The sequence below is a fragment of the Falco punctatus genome (genome assembly GCF_963210335.1).
Source record: "Falco punctatus genome assembly, chromosome: 8".
In the NCBI taxonomy this organism is placed as follows: domain Eukaryota; kingdom Metazoa; phylum Chordata; class Aves; order Falconiformes; family Falconidae; genus Falco; species Falco punctatus.
In genome coordinates, this window is record NC_137588.1 from 20,411,757 (window position 1) to 20,431,946 (window position 20,190).

The 20,190-nt window shown below is 36.0% G+C and overlaps 1 protein-coding gene across 6 annotated transcripts in view; it reads left to right on the forward strand.

Moving 5' to 3' along the window:
* Positions 1-20,138, forward strand: part of LOC308068376 (neurabin-1-like) — a 69,220-nt gene extending 49,082 nt beyond the window's left edge. For 3 of the 6 annotated variants that reach the window (XM_080398826.1, XM_080398827.1, XM_080398825.1), the window contains exons 12-19: positions 298-449; positions 1,259-1,586; positions 4,261-4,348; positions 5,448-5,519; positions 6,057-6,252; positions 11,993-12,109; positions 17,193-17,381; positions 18,728-20,138. In XM_080398826.1, the coding sequence (XP_080254952.1) occupies positions 298-449; positions 1,259-1,586; positions 4,261-4,348; positions 5,448-5,519; positions 6,057-6,252; positions 11,993-12,109; positions 17,193-17,381; positions 18,728-18,895 (1,310 nt within the window). In that variant the 3' untranslated portion in view covers positions 18,896-20,138. The remainder of the gene's footprint in view (positions 1-297; positions 450-1,258; positions 1,587-4,260; positions 4,349-5,447; positions 5,520-6,056; positions 6,253-11,992; positions 12,110-17,192; positions 17,382-18,727) is intronic. The other 3 variants (XM_080398828.1, XM_080398829.1, XM_080398830.1) reach the window with 3 other exon arrangements.
* Positions 20,139-20,190: the final 52 nt, after the last annotated feature.

Below are 20,190 nucleotides of genomic sequence, written 5' to 3' on the forward strand. Positions count from 1 at the left end.
CTTAAAGAACAAATATAGGAACAAATATAGGGCACAAATTCTTATCTATTTGAGAATAAAACTCAGTTTTCAAGCCATAATACAATTATATCCTGATGGATATTTTTTTAATTGAATAAATCGGGTAGAAATTAGAAATTGCTGTCACAGTATGTTAAAATATTGTTGTATTATATAAACCTGTATTTTTCATAAAGTAATGATTAACAGGTAGAATAATTCTGATTTAACTTCTGAATATTCTTCTAGACCTTGCATATCAAGCTTTTTTTGTTTAAAAGTACATACTTGTTGCAGATTTTGATGCTTTTGTTGGGGATACTCCCAGATTAGACACTAGTGCCCACAAAGCAAAAGCTCAGCTTGCTTTGAAAGTAAAACGCCAGCCACCTTCTCGATCGAAGCTGAAAGAATCTCTTGGAGCTGGACAACAGACTGCAAATCTACAGGTACTGATATTGGTAGATAATTACACATTCAGGAGCCTGAATGTATGTTCAGTTTTATCTGTGTTTGCAATTGCAATTGTTGTCCGTGCTTCGTTCAGACTGTGCCAAAGCATCATATTTTTATGCTGTATCAAGTGAAAAAGTGTGTTCGGGTTCATACCACATATGTGACCTCTGACATGTTCTTTGTGGCACAGTTTATCTGAAGTTAGCAAAATGGTATGCAAGCTTGTTGTATTCTACTTGCTGAAAGATTTTGATATGGTGACAGTGGTATGTTGTAAAATGTGCTTACCTATCTTAGAATTCCTTAATCTGAAACAAGTTACCATATTTCTTCAAAGACTAAACACTTCTGAAATGCTTCATTATTCCATAAATAATCATTTAAGTCCACAAAAAGTATACCAGTAAAATGTTCTAGCATATTTCTGGAAAACAGCTGAAGAATTGAGGTGTATGTAGTTCGGTATGTGGGAGAACCTGTCATAGAGGGAGAAGATTGAACTACTTCAGTCAGACTGAATTGCATTGAATTGGAATGGCTAAGATGTACCAGAAGGTTTCTGACTTGGCTAAAGAAAGATGATTTGGGATGTGCAGAAAGATCTGTATAGGGGTGGATAAAGGAAAGCCTGTAAAATCAGCTTCATGTGATTTAGGTGGTGTCTACACGTGGTTAAGTTAAAATTTTCTAAACTGAGGAAGTTTGTGTGTAGCATAGCATATTCTTATATCCTGGTAAAAGATCAGATAGTAAATTATTTTATGTCATGTTTATCATAAAATAACTTTTGACTTTGTTGAAGGATGAGGATTCAGAAGATACTGTTCTCAACAGAGAACTTTCCACTGTGTACCTAACCAAGGCCTTAGAAACAAGTGAAAAATTAACTTTCCCACGCCTGGATGACATAGATCGGAAGAGTGAAAAGCCTGAACAAACAGAAAACACAGAAAGTCCTCTAGAGTCAAGTCCTTCTGCTTCCACGCACTCTTCTCCAGTACACAAACCAAACAACGAAAATAGCACAACCACTAGTCGTTCACCTCCTCCCGAAGAGATGGCTCCAAATTCTCCTCAAGGGTATCCCAAGAATGTTAAGCAAAGAGAAACAAAAGGAAAAGGGGCCAAGGGTAAGACTTAAGGGTGTATTACTATTTTAATCCTTCAGGGTTGAAGTATTAAGAGATTTTAGATATAAATGAATATTGAACAATAAACTTAGAGGGAAAATTAATTGACTACAAACTAGTTTCCTGCTCTAAAACCACTTGTTAACTCTTAAAAAAAGTATGCAAGTTCATTGTATTCTATTTTTACTTACTGAAAGATTTTGGTACAACAGTAGTATGTTCTAGAAATACTTACCTATCTTTTAATTCCTTCCTTTGCAACAAGTTAGTTCTCAAATTTCTACAAAATCTCAACATTTCTAAATTAATTTATAGTGCCAAGAATCTAAAAGGTGCCTGCAGAATAAATGCTGTTTCAATTAAGCAGTTGTGGGAAGGAATCGGTCCAAGTCAGTTTGGTAAAAGCTCAGACCTGTAAATCAGTCTGAATGGTTGCCTTGGCGCAAGCTAGAGGGGAGCTGAGTTATTGACTGTGGATAATCAGCAAAGGTCCTAACACATTTCTGTAAAACACTAGCCTCATATGTAGCAATGTATCGGAGAGTAAGTTTCACTGATTTCCTGATTCGCAGAATAATTCATTGTTGGCTTTGAGCTGCCAGAACTTATCCAGGTGTTCAAACAAGATACAGATTCTGAATGTTATGGGAATTACTGCATTATTTATTAGGCCTAGGGTATTTCTCACTAAGAAAAGGTTAAAGGTTTTATAATCAGCCTAGTCACTACTAATCATTATTTGCTAAAATATTTGGCTTTTTTTTCTTACGAATAACAGAAAAGGGATCATATAAAATATTTCAAATGCTTTATAATTCCTTTAGTCACCTAGCACAATATATAAAGGCAGATTATACTTGCTGTCTTTTCTGTACAGCCTGGACAAAACCTTTCTTTCAATACCCTGAAAACAGAAGTCGTTATATACTGTTCTCATTCTATTTGTTTGTTTTAAAAAATCTTATCAAAACAAGTACCTAATATACAAGTGATATTGCTTTCTTTTCTACAATTTTTTTGTGGTGGTTGAAGCATTGCGAACATTTTCTTAGAATTGGCAATCACTGAAAGAGCTAATTAATGCAGTACATCAAAAATGAGGATTAGTATTGAAAGCTCGCGCTTTGTATGCAGAATGACACTAAGTGCTACTTTCTGCTAGATTATTGCTTTCTAACTGTATCAAAATGTCTACCTGTTATTCCACTGAAATAATCCTTTCTATTACCTTTCCATCCATCGTATCAGTCTGTGATTTAACCTATTGTACTGTGTTTTAGGAATTACCTCTTTTCTGAAAATATTACCTCTGGTGAGAAAGGTGGAAACAAATGTCAATATTAAAATTAATTCTTCCGGGTTTATGCTTAAGCTGACAGGAAAAATAACCTGTTTGGCTAGTAGTTATAATTTATTGGATGTTACGTGTTTAGAAAGAGTCGTTAACTAATTAGACAACAGAGATAACCATTATATGTTTCAGGAAGGATTATTAGCTGATGTGGGTGGTGGGGAGTTGTCCTGAGTTTTGCATAGAAAACATGATTTCTGGGTTTTACCATCCTTGAAGGCATCTGTGTACATAAGTTCATGTCATGAGTTGTCTTGAAGGCAGAGCTTAAAACCTGCTTTGTCTCACAAAAATCAGGCTGCGTCTCTTTCATAGGCAGCTTAGCTGTGAAACACCTGATTTGCAATACGAAAAGTATTTCAATTATTAAAAAAAAAAATCTAGTAGCCTGAGAATTTAAAAGGAATTACATTCAGGAGTTGCAGTAATCTGTCACAATCCATTAGGAAGAGGTAGTGTGATGCTTAAGTCTGTCACTTAATTTCACTTAACTGAGCAGTTTGCATTGAACATGCTTCCTCTGGTGAAAAGTAGGATCCTAGCACATTGTAATACTATTTTGAAAATACAACAGTCTTGGAGGAGCTTCAGAGTCGCAATTATTTCTTTAGAATAGTCACAGTTGATACACTGTTCCCAAGAAACTCAGCTTGTTAGGATCTGTCTGCTCTCCAGGTACTGGCTATCATGTTGGTTAGGTGCGCTCTCTGGAGCTAGCAGCTTGCATACGTAGCTTGTGTTCCACGTAGGTAGCCTGGACTAGCTACTGAACCAGAAAAAATGCAAAAGGAGCATCTTACTTCAAGCATAATAAAGAACGATTAAATGCTGTATTTAACTGTTGCTTTAAAACTGAGTTTCATTCATGCATCTTATACTAGTTATCTAGTTAGTGTATTTTGAAGTTGACACTTTGCAAAAGAAAGGTAGAAAGAGGTACTTTTTTCTAAAGCTGTCTTAAACTATCCTTTGGTTGTATTTCCCTAAAGCAAAATACTGTGGTAAGCTTTAGCTTTCTGTAGACAGTATAGAATTCCTGGTTATCAAAAGCAGTATTTTTGAGCAGTCATAAGCAACTGTTGCTTATGTGTTGCCATTTTTCAATGGCACAGCACAGCCAGAATGATGGGAAGATGCCATAGAGAGTAACTTAAGCTGATATTACTGTAGTATTTTCATCTGGTATCTGCATGTGTGAATGTGAATTTTAACACTGTTACTGAGGGTTTAGTATCTTATTTGCTTACAAACATCATCATAAGTACTTGAAACTTGCAAGTATTTTTAGAATAACATTCTTATTTTTCATCCCTCTGTGAAAAGCAGAAGAAAAGAAAAATGAAGACAGGACTGTAGAAACAAATGAAGGAACGTCATCAGGGAAGTCCAAAAGGAGATTTCCAGATTTTGGGTAAGAGTTTACTCGTGTTTATTTGGAAATAAATAAACTTCAGTGTTACTTCTGGAGAATATAATGTTCTCTATAAACAAAAAAATGTTGAGGAAATCAGTAATGCTACTTCATAGCAACACTATGGGGCAGAGTCTTTTTCATCTTGCATTTGTAATGTTGCATTCATGTTTCTACCACATCTCGATTTTATTTTTCTGGGCTTTTTTTCCCCTCAAAGAATTTCTTGGGGTTCTTCAGTTTTTATCTGAATACACATTTTCTCTATGAATTATATTGCAAATCTGTAAGTAGTTTTATGCCAAAATATTGTTGGAGCCTAGGCTCTAATGTTATGTCCTGCTGTTGTTATAGTCTAAAATAGATACCTGTCTTGCCTTAATTTCTTCTACAGTAGAGGTGTTGTTACAGAAGGTTTGGCTATAGTAGCTGCTTACTGAACTGTTCCTTGTAGACAGGCAGCAGTGACGAATGGATTTCTGAATTTCATTTAGAAGACAAGATTGCAAGCAGGGGTAAAAAAAAAAGTGCAGGCTGCATATTGTCTGGAAATGCAGTGTGGCACCTGAACTCTGGAGATTTCAGAGAAGAGTTGCTACATTTTGCAATAAGGCTTGCTCCTTTGGAGCTACGTGTAAAACTTGTTGAAGCAAGCTAACATCAAAGACTCAGATTGGTACTGCAACAAATAAATCATAATACGTAATGTAAAAATGATAATTTCACACACAAAGAATGTAGGTAGTGACTTAGTTCAAGTCACTCTGCATTGCATATGGACAGCTATATGGCAGTAAAACTCTGTTCTTCCTCTTGGTTGTACACTATATGCTAAGTTTCTTTGGGCATTTTCTGTGTTTATTTTGATTACATGTGGTCTTTGAAAGCTACTTTCATAATTCTGTCATGGTTCTTTAATAAAATATGAATGACAGTACTTCTTTAATTGCATGCATAATCTGCAAAATCTTGCTCTGTCTAACAACATAAATGTGGCTTTTTGTAACTGTTAAAATCAATGTAAACACTAGCATGCTGAATAAAAAAAAAGTTGCACTGTGTAAACAAATGCTTTATGAAAACTGTGTTTTCATTTCAGTGGATTACGGAAATCTGGAGGCAAGGGCAAGAAACAAGAAAAAGAAAATCTAAGAGGTTCTCTGGATAGCAGGTAGTTGTTTTGTTTAATACGTACATGCTGCGTTCCTAAAATTTTTAACAGGTTCTTTAAAACTATCATTACTATTTGACCTTAAAGTACATTCAAGTATAACAGTGGCAAAATTCTGTGAAGTTTAATATAATGATGTGGAGACGAGCTTCTAATCTCATGAAATAAGAATAGATAGAATAGTATAGAGGAAACAGTAAAGCAGGATTACGTTTTAAAGTGGCTCATAAAATTAACACATTGTACCCTATCTTAAATATAAAAACTGTATTTTGCTTAGGAATGTTGAGTAAATTAGCAAATTATTTGAAATTATTAAATTGTTCGGTGAAATACTGCAAAAGCTCTTAAATTTGTGTTATTCAATAACTCAGATTATTTTGCGTGGATACTTAAAGGCAAGTATCAGTTTACATTTTAAATATTTTGCTGTGAAATGGGTAAAAATGAGTGGTATGTGTTTTGAGTTTGTTGGTTTGGGGGGTGAGGTGGGTGGTTTTGCTGTTGTTTAAAAACAATTTAACCTACTTATTTCAGAGGTTCCCGAGAACTGTTGGATGACTCTGGCAACAATCTATCTGCATCAGATTCAGATTCCCCTGTTCCTACTTGTATGCCTTTCTCTTGGTTTGGAGACAGCCACAAAGAGCCTCAGATTTCTAGCAGCAGCCTGCATATTACTCAGAGCGGGCAGGACAGTGGTGAACATGGTCAAGAGAAGAACAGAAGCAAGGTAAAGATGATTAATTTGTGCTCTGAATATTTAAGCATTGCATCTTGATAAAGTAAAAACATCAGTACTTAGTATATGGAAGCTTGATCACTTAGTCCTTGACCACATTGCCTCTTACAAATGTTGCTGCAGAAGTTTGACGCTTCACAGCCCTCACAAGCAGAAACTGTGTGAGTGTTCCCGTTCCCTCCTGTTCAGTTGAAGTATCAGTGGAGGCTATGCAGGCTAGAGTAGAATCTAAGGAACAATCACAGGGTATGTTTTTTCACGGGTTTATAATGCTGAAAGTAACGCCAGCCTTAGGACAGTAAAAAAAGTAAAAAGTAAAAACAGTAAAAGGCAGATCTGTTTCCCTGTCTAATACAGTCTCACACTTGGAGGAAGGAGTACATAAATAGAGGTCAGCTCCCCAGGCAGCTGGCCAACTAGTTCTTACCATACTGGTATGTAGGGGTTCAGTACCAGGGAGGTGGATGAAGATAACATCCTGGTTTTCATTAATGAATTTAATATTGAAAGCCAAGAGACACATCTGTAGAACACACTCTCTTCTAGGAAACTGCTTCCGAGTAACTGATAATATATAATAATTTAAAGCCTTTTAACTAGATCTTAAGAGTAAGGGTACACAGTTCGGTCTATAACAATAAAATTACTATCTTTACAGTTCAAACTATTTGAAAGAAATGGCTATAAAAAGTACGAAGCTTAATGTGAGTGCTGTCTAAATATTTTGTTAAAATCTATTTCAATGTAAGACTGTTATTAACAATCTTATTAACTTACCTTCATTTTTTTATTTCCTTTGGATTTTGTCAGATTCAAAATTGTAGCTATTTGAGTAACCTCTTAAGTTTGATTTGTTCTTTTTCACTTCAGTTGTCTAAAATACCCTTTCACTTTTACCTTTTCCTCTATGTTATTAGAAATGAGTTACGAATCAAGGAGAGAAACTCACTGGGTAGTAGTCCATGAAGTCACTGTCATCTTGCATAGATTACAGAAAACAAGTTGGCTTTCCATGTTTCTAGATGCTGATTGCACTAAAATGCTGTTATAATATTTTTATTTTTTTTACAACTACCTTCTGTTTTCTTAGTGTCCCTGTGACAGGAATAAGCTGTTTGCATACATAGGTCATAAAAAATACAGAGTGGTTTTAGAACCATAAAATACCCTACTATTAACACAGGAATTTGAGTAGGAACTTTTTAATCTCTGAAGTAGAGCAACACTTCACAGAATACTGTCCAGTATGTGTTAGTCTCATGTATTTACAGCTTCTGCACTGTTTACTTCTGTTGAAGCATGAAGCCCAAAAGATGTTTCTGTAAATAACCTGAGGATGTTGGAACTGCAAGATCCATGTTGAAGGGGATATGCTTACACTTTGATACATTTTTTTTATTAAATATGAGTGCATGGTTGATCTCTTTAGTAGGCTGTAGCAAAACTATCTAGACGTGTTTTCTGTATAGATAAACATTCAGTGGTTTAGCTTTCAAAAGTCATTGGTTCAGAAGAACCCATTCGTTCCTCCTTTCTGTCTGTCTCAAATAATTTTTCTGAGTGTAGTAGAAGTCCCACTGCTGCATTACTACTATAAGGACCCATAATACGCTGAAGCACCCCTTAACGTGCTTATATAGACACTTCTTTTGGCAATCAAAAAGGTATAGATCTTAGCAGATCAGGTGTTCTCTTCCTTTCCACATTGCCCTGAAATAATAGCTTTTTCTTCTCATTGCTGTATACTTTATTGAAGTTGGTTATCACTTTAACCTTCCTGCTGGTTTCCTGCCTACTGTTTTTGTTTCCTTCTCATGCTCCAGTATGTAATTGCTGCATGCTGTTCTTTTCCTTAGTGCCAGTTGCAAACCAGCAGCTGGAAGAATATACAAGTCTTCAGCTATATTTCTGCTTTGTGAAATGGTAGAAAGCTGACCCTGTTAAAGAACAGATTCTTAGACATTAATTGATCCCAAAATCATACTCAGCCTCTCTGAAGTCAGGCTGGTTTTACTTTGCAACTTTGGGGTCAGGGTCTTCTATAAAGATGGTAACATGACAGTAGCTACTGCTTGGAATGACTTATCGTTGCAGATCTTAACTTGCAGTTGATCAGTAAGTTTGCACTACAGTAACAAGGCTTTGGCTGGTAAACCTTGCTGTGAAAAGACATTAAAATTGAGAAAGAAATGTGCTTGACCACTCAGCAAGGAGTCTTCTTACTAAAACAACATAACAGCAGAGACAAAACCATCTTCCCAGAATTTAAGAGAATACTGCTTTTTGTTGATACTAATTCTATAGCATTTTTTGTTTTTATGTTAGTCGTATCCCATATGATCAGGTGAAAGCCCTTCTTGAAGAGCAAGTAAAAGTAGGAACCTTAAAAATCTTTGTCACATAAGAGTCTCTGTTATACTGAGTCTTTCACATTGTGTATAATTTCTGTAGTTGTGTTTTTAATATGGATGGTGTAAGGATTGTAATTATATTTTAACTGTTTTCTGTTCATGCAAAATTTGCCTCTTAAAATTACTGACCTGGAAGGATTTTGTTTTCTTAAAACTGAAGTTAGTCTTAAACTTACAATTTGGCAAAGTAATGAATCAACTTGTTGTTGCTTGTGAAAACTAGAAACACAAGAAATCAAATCCTGTAATCCAAGTGTTTGCAGACTGTTTAGCCTTACGAGATTACCAAATCGCAGTTCTTAAATTAGTCCCTTTACATAATCTGCCCCTTAATTTAGTCCCATTCTCTGATACAATAGAAACACATACATGCTGTTCATAGTCATTATTTTTCCAGAGTGTTATTTAGCTTCTGTAAGTTTGTATGCACTGTTTTATTTTCATTGCAAGGAACAACACTGGTGTAAACTCTTTATATCCTAGTACCTTAAGCTGTAGGAAGCATACCTATAAAACCATTTCTATCTAAATTCTGTGCTCTTTAAGAATCAAAAATCTTTGCAACTGGCTCTAAACCCTTAAAAGAAAATTACCTCTTTAAAACAAATGGGAGCAGGGGGAGGAGAAAACATTACAACTGGTGCTGAGATGCTTTACTTCTGGCTATGTGTTCTTCGTATTTTTTTTTAAAGTCTCATTAAATATTTTGCTGCAGTATCATCCTGTCTTCGTTTTTGGGTTTTTTGGGTTTTTTGAATTTTGTTTTGGTTTTTTACAATTTTGTTTCTGAATTGTTCTCAATTGCTCTGCAAAGGTAGGAAGAGTGAAGCAGGGGTGGCTAAAATAAGAGCTCCTAAATAAATTTTCAGTTTGAGTTGAAATGAATTTGAGAATAGGTTGATGGACAAAGTGTTCTGTTGTTTCTGGTAATACTTTTACATCTAAAAGACTGAAGAAGTCTGTAAAATATAATGTCATTAATAAAATAATCTACATGCTAAATAGAACACCATTTCCTGTCGTATACAGTACCACACTCCATGGAAAGGTAGCAGGAAAACTCAAGTTGTGGTTTGGGGTTTTTTTGTTTGTTGGATTGTGGTGGTATTTGGTAGTTGGTTTTGTTCTTTTTCTTGGTGTGTTTTTCTTTTTTCTTATTTGTTTTTTTTAATACTGGAAATGTGTATCAGTAATTTAGGGTCAAAGGGGGAGTGCAAAGGTCAAGTATCTGCCCCCAAAACAAAACCAGAATAATCTAGAAAATTTAGAGTTCAGGTTAAAATGAAATCAGAACACAAATACAGAAGTGCTCAATGAAGACAACCGCAAAAACATAGTTCTCTTATAGGAGCATAAGTTACTGAAGAAAAATGCCTTTTAACATCAGCTAATTTAGGATCTTGGGTTATTCATGCATATAGGGGTATGGTATGGCATCCTTACAATGTATAGTTAGTTGATTAGACACTTAGAGAAACAGAGAAAGTAAAGCTAAATAATTGCTTGCTCTTCTGTGGGCAGCAGAATAATGCCGAGAAATTGTAGAAAGGCAAGATTAGAAGGCTTGTTTTTGGCAGAATTATTTTTTACTTGCTAAAGAAAAATAATGTAAAAGTCTGGATCAGAGTTGGAAATTCAGGTGATGAAACTAGAAAATATTCTGGGAAATGCATACATTAGTATTCTTTAGAAGGATTATCTTACCAAATCTGCTGTGAAGTTTTCAAGTGTAGCATCTGGGTTTTTTTCATAGTCTTCTTCAGCTTGAATCAGAGGCTGCTCAGGTAACCTGCCTGAGTTGTACAAATACTGGCTGCTGGATAAGTTTGAACCTAGATCCTGCTGCCTTTAGACGCTAAGGCAGGCATACAGATCCAAAAGCTTCCTTTAAACACAGACTATAATAACTGAATGTAAACAGTAAATACTATGAAGATTTTACTTTTTTTCAATATGATAGTTCTTACAGTAGTCATATATCTAACCTGAAATTTACTGTTACTTTGTCATAGTAATTTATTAAAAGAATCAATTTGCCAAAGTCTTTTAGAAGAATTTTCTGTTTTGAAAATAACATTCAGGCTGTCATACTGCATAATTACTGTAGATTTACAGTGTTAAACCATTTTTTCTGTAAAGACATCTGAGTAATTGTTTAACTTCTAAAATGGTCAGCTTTGTTACAGTGTTTTTATGCTATGGTACATTAAAGAAGGTTTTTGCATAGCTTGATACAATCCATTTATTACAAAAATTCTTTTAAAGATCTAAAATCTTAAAGATTTAAATCTAGGTGGTACTCATCATATCAAAGTAATTTTTAGATTACATGATTTTGTGCCTCAAATGCAGCCATCTCAAAATTGAGTCATAGAATAGTTTGGGTTGGAAGGGACCTTTTAAAGGCCATCTAGTCCAACCCCCCTGCAATGAGCAGGGACATCCTCAGCTAGATCAGGTTGCTCAGAGCCCCATCCAACCTGACCTTGAATGTTTCCAGGGTTGGCGAATATACCACCCCTTTGGGCAACCTGTGCCAGTGTTTCACCACCTTCACCAAAGCTCTTAAAATGAACAGCAATATAATACAGTACCTTAAATCAGAATTTAGAGTTTTGGGAAAGTTTGTCCTTAAGCAAGCTCTGTATTCTCTGTTCATTAACTAATTTAAACTCTGATCTGCAAGCTGCCAAAAGCTCCTCACTGTTCCAGTTTTCAATGTATGTCAAGGAAAGAGCCTATTTGTTTCACTGTCAACTACAGTGGTTCAATAGTGGGCAACTAAGAAGTCTAAACCTATTTCTCATTTTCAGAAACTTCGTAAATTATGGGGTGCTTCTGTGCCATGGGAATCCTAATGACTATAAACAATTAGAATTGATTTTTATGTTGCTAGCAGAACAACACCTTCTCGAGCACATTGATAGGTTTGCGTAGGTTTCAGTTGAATACAAAGTCCATATGAATAATTCCACCAAATTAATCTTAAATTGCCTCTCCCCAAGTTTGGTATGCTTGCTGAAAAAGTAACTGCCTGTATTTCCTTGTGTACTTTAACACAGTTTCAGGTTATGGACCGATAGTCCACACAAGGTGCTTTCATTGGGGATATTGCTTTAAATTTGTTACTGTGTTGTTGAATTCAGAAGTTTAACAAAAACAAGTCAGATGCTTGATGTAGTGAGTGCATTTAATATGTGATCTAAAGATAACTGATAGTATATTTTTTTTTACCAAAAATCAAAATTACTAGAATGTCACCTTATGATCTGCTTTTCCAAGGAGTGAGTTAATAAAACGTTATTTCCACTTGTTTGCAGAGTAGAATTGTCATAGATGATACATACCATAGCAAGCCAAGTTGTGAACTTTCAGGTTTAGTGACAGAACCAAATCTGTCAGGTCGTTCACACACTTTAACCTTCTCTTCAAATGAGGTGAGTTTCAAAGTGTGTATATGTGTCTTGTTGATGTTGTTGTTCACACTACAGCATGTTTAATAGAAACAGATTTGTGTAATGTGAAACTAGATGGCTGTTTCCATATTTGAATGCTGAAGAACACTGTAAAGAATTGTAAGCTGTTACTGAACTAAGGACACAGACCAGTGTATCAGCCTTTGTGTTCTGATCCTAGTTATATTATTAAAATTGGAATTAACTCTGTCTGATCAAATTGCAGTTTTTAATTTTAAATGTGACACCTTTCTGTTCCACCAATTTTAAAGCAACTTCCTGGGTGAATGAAAACTGCAGCATTTCTGACCTTGCCTTCACATCTGTGCAGGTCTGGTTTACCGTAAAATTCCATCTAAATAAAAACAAACAAAAGAGGAAAAAAAAAGGCAGAATACGGTGGTTCTGATGTATGGGTAGAAACTAGTTACCTGGAAGTCAGTGTTCATTCCCCTGGAGAACTAACTCCTTTGGCTACAGCTGAAACCTGAAGCCTACACTTCAGTAACATTCTGACATACAGTCTCATTTGATGTTTGACTGATGTGAGTTTTTGTAAATTATATCCTGTATAGACTGGGAGTCGTCATTAAAAGTGTCATTAACAGTCATCTTCCAGATATGAGTTAGAGGACTTGCCAAACTGGTGGTGATAATGACTGAAGAAAAAAACTAAATGGTGTTTCATGAATGTGGAGGGGTTTGTTGTCAGCTATGTTAGACCAGGCTTCAGTGAAGTTTTTGTAGAAAGTCAGAACAGTCTTACAAACAAGGTTATAAATATGAAATCACTTAACATAAAAATCAGGGGCTACAAAAATCATATAACTAGTTCATAGGTTTTCACTAGTGGATTAATTTCTTGCAGATTTTTATCAGAGATGACAGTCATAGATTAATGAAAACCAGAGGAACTTCAGTTCATATCTATCATTGCGTGTGCTCCCTGCATTTTTTTGAATGGAATGGTTCATGAATGGAGTATGTGTTCTTAAAACTTTCAAGCACTATCAATTGTAAGATTAACAAAGCTAAAGAGCTTCTTGAATATTGTTCTTTGATCAGTGTTACAACTTTCAGTAAACTTCTGGTTCTAAAACTCAAATGAAAGTTGTCTATTACTAGTTGTGCATGTATAAAGTGATGATTTAAGCCTCTTTTTGTTATAGATTATTCTGATTCTAGTGGTCTCTCTAGTTCATATGTTGCTTATGTGTATGACCAATTGTCATGGTTTAATCCCAGCCAGCAACTAAGTACCACGCAGCTGCTCGCTCACTCCCCCCAGCCCCCAGTGGGGCGGGGAGGAAAATCAGGGAAAAAGGTAAAACTTACGGGTTGACATAAGAACAATTTAATAATTGAAATAAAATAAAATACAGTAGTAATAATAATAATTTTAATGAAAAGGAGAGCAGGGTAAAACCCAAAGGGGGTGGGGTAAAGGGGTGTGTGTGTGGGGGGGGAACAACCACACCAAAAACAAGCGATGCATAATAGAGCTGCTCACCACCTGCTGACCGAAGCCCAGCCAGTCCGAGAGCAGTGATCAGCCGGCCCTGGCCCACCCCTCCCAGTTTACCTGCTGAGCATGACGCTCCACGGTGCGGAATATCCCTTTGGCTAGTTCAGGTGAGCTGCCCTGGCTCTGCTCCCTCCCAGCTCCCTGTGCACCTGCTCGCTGGCAGAGCGCAGGGAAATGAAAGTCCTTGACTTAGAGCAAGCACTACTTAGCAGCAACTAAAACATCAGTGTGTTACCAACATCATTCTCATACTAAATCCAAAACAAAGCACTGCTCCAGCTACTAGGAAGAAGATAAACTATTCCAGCTGAAACCAGTTAAAAGGTTTTGTACCTTTTCAGTAATTATATTGATTACCAGGGTTTGTTCTGAGAATGATAAATAAGTTCTGAGTTGGTTTCTCTTTTGGAAAGCAGTATGTGTGAAGAAAAATAGGTAGTTCTGTTCTTGGGGGGCTTTAATTAGTAGTACAATACATCATGGTCTAGGAAAAAATCAGTAACCGATCTTTTAGAACAATTTTGGATATTTCGAATCCTTAACTTAAGCCCTTCACAAGTAGAATTTATGCCTGGTGATTGTTGTTCAGATGGTTTCATAAATATCCAGTAGGAATCATGCTAGCCAGTATAACAACCCCTGCTTTCAGAGGAATGGGCTACTGCATGCTGCCCAACGAATCCTGGAATTGTTAGTAGACAGGAGATGGAAATACTTTGAAATCTACATGAGAGCAGCACTGCAGAATCTGCCTCTGCTGTGCAGGTACTCACAGGCAGTTTGGAGAAGTGACTGCATGGTGAGAGTCAGGTTGTTTAGCACCCAGCTAGTTACAGCAAGCTAGCTGATAATTCCTCCTACCCTTCTAATGTCTTTAATCTCTTAAATGCTATAATGGCACCTGGTTTTGTATTTTTTATCTTTAGAGCTTTCAGTATTTCTGTACTGGCCTTCTGAATCATCTGCATTTTTGCGCAGCAGCACATGGTTTTCTTGTGCTTCCATACCTTATAGTTTTAGTTCTGCTTTCTGAATTTACAGCTGATCTGGTGTGTGTGTGGCAGCTGAGTTGGGGACTATAACTCTGATGTAGAAGTCTGGGACAGACCTTCTGCCTCTGGAAGGACAGTAAACAACTGGGGGGAAAAATGATGTAGAGGTGTTACTTAATGATCCATAAGCATTGCTCAAAAATCAGTGTTCTTCATCTTATTCCTCTCTACTTTTCACTTTCCTATTCGTTTTCTGAAAAAATAGTTACAGATGTGCTTTTCTCTTTTGCAGTAGTGAAAATATCAAATTATACAGGATTAAATATCTTCCTGTTTACTTTCACTTCTGTGAGATGATGTCTTAAGTGTTCTAACACAGATTCAGGTTTTGGTACAACTTGTTCTGTTTTAGGGTTGTGTCTTTACTGAATGAAGTAGGAGGAGTTTGTTAGCAACTGATGATGCTGAAAACCTAGATTGGAATTAGTAGCTCAGTCTGGAGGATTCCTCCATGGGACAGTCTGTTAGCTGCTCTAATCTGTGCTGCTTGGAGGAACTTGTGGAGAGAGCCCCTGAGATTTGGTTGGGGGACTGCATTCCCCTGGAGAAATGAATGAATCTGGGCTTCAGTTTGACAGGAGTACACTTTCTTCAAGTACTTACACTCTGAAATTACAGAAGCAAAGGTTTTTCATGGCTGGCACAGATTAAATAAAACTAGTGAGTGTGTTCCAACTGGAATAAAACATTTTACATGTTTCTCAGTGTGAAGGAGATACAGGTAGATAGAAATACACACACACCCTTAAAGGATAAAAGCAGATAATCTATTAAAAGTGGCAATATCTATGTTAGTATTTAGACTGAGATACAGGTCAAACTTGAAACGTATAGTGTTTCCCCTTTTTTGTGTATTTTTCATAAACACTTGTTAATATGAGACAAAATAAGAAGTTATCTATATTTTTTGTATTACAGTATTAGGTTGAGGAGTACTGTTGTCTAAAATGATTTCAAATAAACAAACATTTTGAATTTCCTTTAATAATTTATGCAGTGAATCTTCTTTCCTTAACAAAGCATCTCAAGCTTGATAGCTTGGATAGAAAACTCATTGTGCCCCAGTTGTCTTGATACAGATGCTGTATAGAACACTCCAAGCAAAACCACTTCTAGAGCCCTGTGCTGCTGTTCTATGAAAATTGCTGTTCTTTTGCATGTCAGGAAAGTGGATGTGTTCACACTTGATACATCTATATTAGCATTTTAATTTGGATTAGTAGTTTATTGTTGAAGTAAATCTCCCAATTGTCCCCACTTGCCTTACTTTATCTTGGAAATGAAATCAGATCTGCTCCAACAGCGTTCCTGGTGCATTCCAGCTGCTAGTGGCTGTTGAGTCTGTGTGACCAGACTAGAGCTATTTGGAAATGAAAATCCTTTGAAATGCTTCTAGTACCTCAGCAGAAACTGTTCTGCTCTACAAACTTGTTCCTATATATCTGCACCACCTCCTAATGTAACTACTGCCCTTTGTTTCACAGACCAGGTAAAGCAAAACTGTTTCTAATTACATGTAGTCCTCTGATATCTTGGACATTTAAAATTGTATTTGTTTCACCTTAGACATGTTCCATGTTGTGCTTTCAGATCCAGTTTACTGTATGGTCAGATCCTGTGGCAGGGCTTACTATCACTTGCAATTGCCAGAATTGTTTTGTTACATTCAAACAACTCTCCCAAATTTTCCATCAAGGGAGCTGGATTTTGTGAGATCACTGCAGCTGGGAGTTGTAGTTGTTCACCTGGAACTTACAGGGTCATGTCTCAAATCAATCACTAGAAGGATGCTTATTTCCACATTTTCTGTTTACAGATGGCATGTGTAAGGCTCCCTGGAAAATGTGAGTGTACTGTCTGCATAGTGGAAGCTGCCTAGTGGAGCAGTCTGCAAGTCTAATGCAGCCCGTACTCGATGATGAGCTAGTGAGAGATCATTTTGGGTAGTTAATAAAACTTCAGGTAGCTCTGACGTTCCTGATTCAAGTATTGCACTAGAGTTTCTTCTGTACAGACAGTGAGCTCTGTTTTATGTAGCTTTTCTTTTGTGATGAAGTAATAGAGTGCTTCAGGACAAACAGCAGTACCTTTTTCCCCTCAGAAGCCAACTGAAATTGGAGCAGGGAACTTAAAAAGCTCTGTGAGCTGGCAAAGTGTATTTTCACTCAGTGAAAGGCTGCAAGCTTTTATGCTTCCTTAACCAACTAACTGAGGAATTCATTGTTAGGATACATCAAATTTAAGCCAGTGCTTTGCTATAGAATTTCTTAGAGAAAACCATTTATGTTCTCCGTTTCTGACTTTGTTTTGAATGTTGTAGTGTCTTTTTGTTTATAGGAAACTCCTACGCAAAGTAACTATAAACTGTGATTTCAAGAACTTAAGTTCTTTTGGGGCTAGAGTATGTTTAAAAATGCATTTTGTTAATCAAACTCATTTGGCCACTGGAATTCAACATTACTTACAGTGACTTTTCTCAATTGGTTAGGCATTAGATGATGAACTTACAACAACAGGAAAGCAAAATCAATGGCACAGCAGACCTATTTCTGAATGGACCACCCAGCAAGTGTGCCACTGGTTAATGGGAATGAACATGGAGCAGTATATCGCAGAGTTCACAGCTATGAACATAGATGGACAGCAGTTAATGCAGCTCGACAGTGAGAAGTTAAAGGTACGTGAATAGCCCAGGGTAATTTGTAACTGTATAAATTTCACTGCTTATTCAGACATATTTTTAATGTACAAAGTCTATTTTCCTGTTTTCGTGGCTTTTTAAGCTATGGAGTTTTGCTTCTGAAACACTTGGAGACTGTACAGTTAGATGAGAATTTAGTAACTGATTGCACAATTAAAGACCAGTCATTTTTAATCAGAAAAATACCAAGTATTTCTTCCTTGTTTGCATCTTGAGGAAATGAAAGTAAACGTAATTCCTCAAAGGATCTTGATATGTCTATCATCAATCTCAGCCTAAGGTCATATCAAAATAAGGTCCAGCCAATTCAGATGCATGGAACTGCAGGATCGTGTTATAGAATCTGTTTCTTCCACATCCCCTCTTCGAATGGGAAGGCTAAAATCCTATTTGACCTTCTAAATGTTTTGGGTTTTACTTCTGAGCCTTTTCTTGCTATTTGACCTCTGGAACCTCTATGGTATGGATCCTTTACAGTGCTCGTAAACTTCTGAGTCTTTCTTTCTCAGATTATCAGACTGCATTTTGGACAGGCAAGGTGTGTGACCAAAGTGAGGCTCACTGGGCTATTCGGGCATAAGGCAAATTATTCTTAATGATCCATAGTAGGACCTGTGTGTTTTAGGGAGGGGAAAAAAAAAGGTGTATAACTTCAGTCTCAAAAATATACCTGCATTTTAGAACAGGCATGCAACACTGCATGTCCTGTACTTTTTTAAAAATAAGTATTTCCTTGGACACAGAGGAAGTACCTGTTACTGGTCTGTCAAATGACTGCCTCTATTTGGAGAACTTTGGATGTTGATGCTTGAAGTTTCATTAATGCCTAAAGCCATTCGGAGTTCCATAGTGTACGCCTGTAACTTGGAATCGGGTACTGCCACCTGCTGATCAAAATCAAGCTGTACTGTTTGCTTACTGAATACACTTTTTAATAATGCATTTAATAATTTAAAATCCTTCATGTTAAGAATTTAAGAGTAGTTACTGAACATAAAGTCCTCTTGTATAAAAAGAGCTAGAATAATGTTTTGAGACTATTATTTTTGCTGGTTTTTGGAAATTCTCAGGTGTCTACGTGTTTGTAAAATGCAACAAGAAGCTGTTACAATCAAACAAGAGTAGTTCCTTGTTTCCTTACTTACCTTATTATCCAGATTATCATTTACAGTGCTCTTGAGGACTCGGGTCCTTATTTTTCAAATAAACAGGCTATTTTGCAGCAAAATTAGTAACACATTCTTAAGCTGTTCTGAACTGACAGTGCTGTTGAAAAAATTAATGAATTGGTTTTCTCTCCCTGCCCCCCCCCCCCTCCACAGGCTTTGGGAGTTTCCAGTCAAAATGACCGATCAACAATAAAGAAAAAAATCAAGGATATTAGAAAAACACAAGAAAAACTGGAAAAGCAGAAGGAAAAGGTTCAAAAGAAGGAGAGAGAAGTTCGCAAGACTGGCAGAGTGGTAGCCACTCTTGAATCAAGCTGCTAAAATGACCCTGTTTTATGTTAGTGCTTCATCTTGAGGAAGTTCATCAGACTTGTATATAACTGTACAATTGAGGGAGGAGGGAAAGTGCAACAGTTTAACATGGTAGGTGGTTTTTTTACTTTTTAATTATGGGCCCTCCCCATTACAACTCAATACAATGAAATTGTTTCCAGTATTTTAATTCCTAGTTGACTCTGCCTGTATTAAAATAGACAATAACTTAACTTCCTGTCTTAAGTAATATTTGTGCTTCTAAAACCTCATATGCCCTTTTCATTGAAATTGATGTTTGTGAAAAGTAGAATACTGTATTTAAAATTCATTCCAATATTAGTCAACTAGCATTTGGTAAGAGTTGCATCTGATAGAGGGACAATAGAAAAATCCTGCCAACAAATTCAGTCTGTGACAGTCTTTATCTGTTGCCACTAAAGATGTATAGTAAAAATTAAGAAAATGGTAATGTCAAATTAATTTAAAAAGAAAGCATGTATTTCAAATTTATGGGTTATTTTGTTTAAATTCTTGTATTTCTGGGATTTTCATTCAAAGTTCACTGTTTTTGAACTCTGTGTTAATTGTTTTTGAATTCTATGTGTTGCAATTTACTGAGAAAGTAACAAGAAATATTAAGTAGTTTTCACAAACTACATATACTAGGCATAACAAGTTTTCTGTACACTACCCGTATGGTGTTGGAACAAGGTTTAAACCTATAAATAAGATCTTTTTTAACCTATTTTTCCTAAATAATACATAGTTTTATAGATTTATGCTATGAGTAAGATCAATTTGCAATACATGTATTTCTCTTTTCTACCTGCTACAAGATTTTTGCGGACCAAATTTATATATTTGCTAATTTTAAACTATACTGTTTTTCAAACTTAAAATTATGAGGGAAGAATTGCAGGAAAAATTAATCACTGAAGCACTGGGTTTCTGCATTGTATTTAAATGTTCAATTGTAATTGTAGACTACAGATTATTTCTCTTTAAAGGAGGATTTGATTCTCAGAATAGTTTAGAACATGAATTGGTGTTTTGTATATTTACATACTATTTTCTAGAGATACTACAACAGCACTTCCTTTAATTAGATTATTCCAGAAACATAGACTCGTTTAAATATCAATTCCACCATAGAATGGGCTAGAACAAAACTTACATAATTGCTTTGTGGACCAAGTTCTCCTTTAAATCTATGGACTGTTTTTCATTTTAATTAAATGAATGAACTTCACTGTTGGTGTTTCACAGTTACTACCTTTTTGTATAAATGTCTTATGAATTTC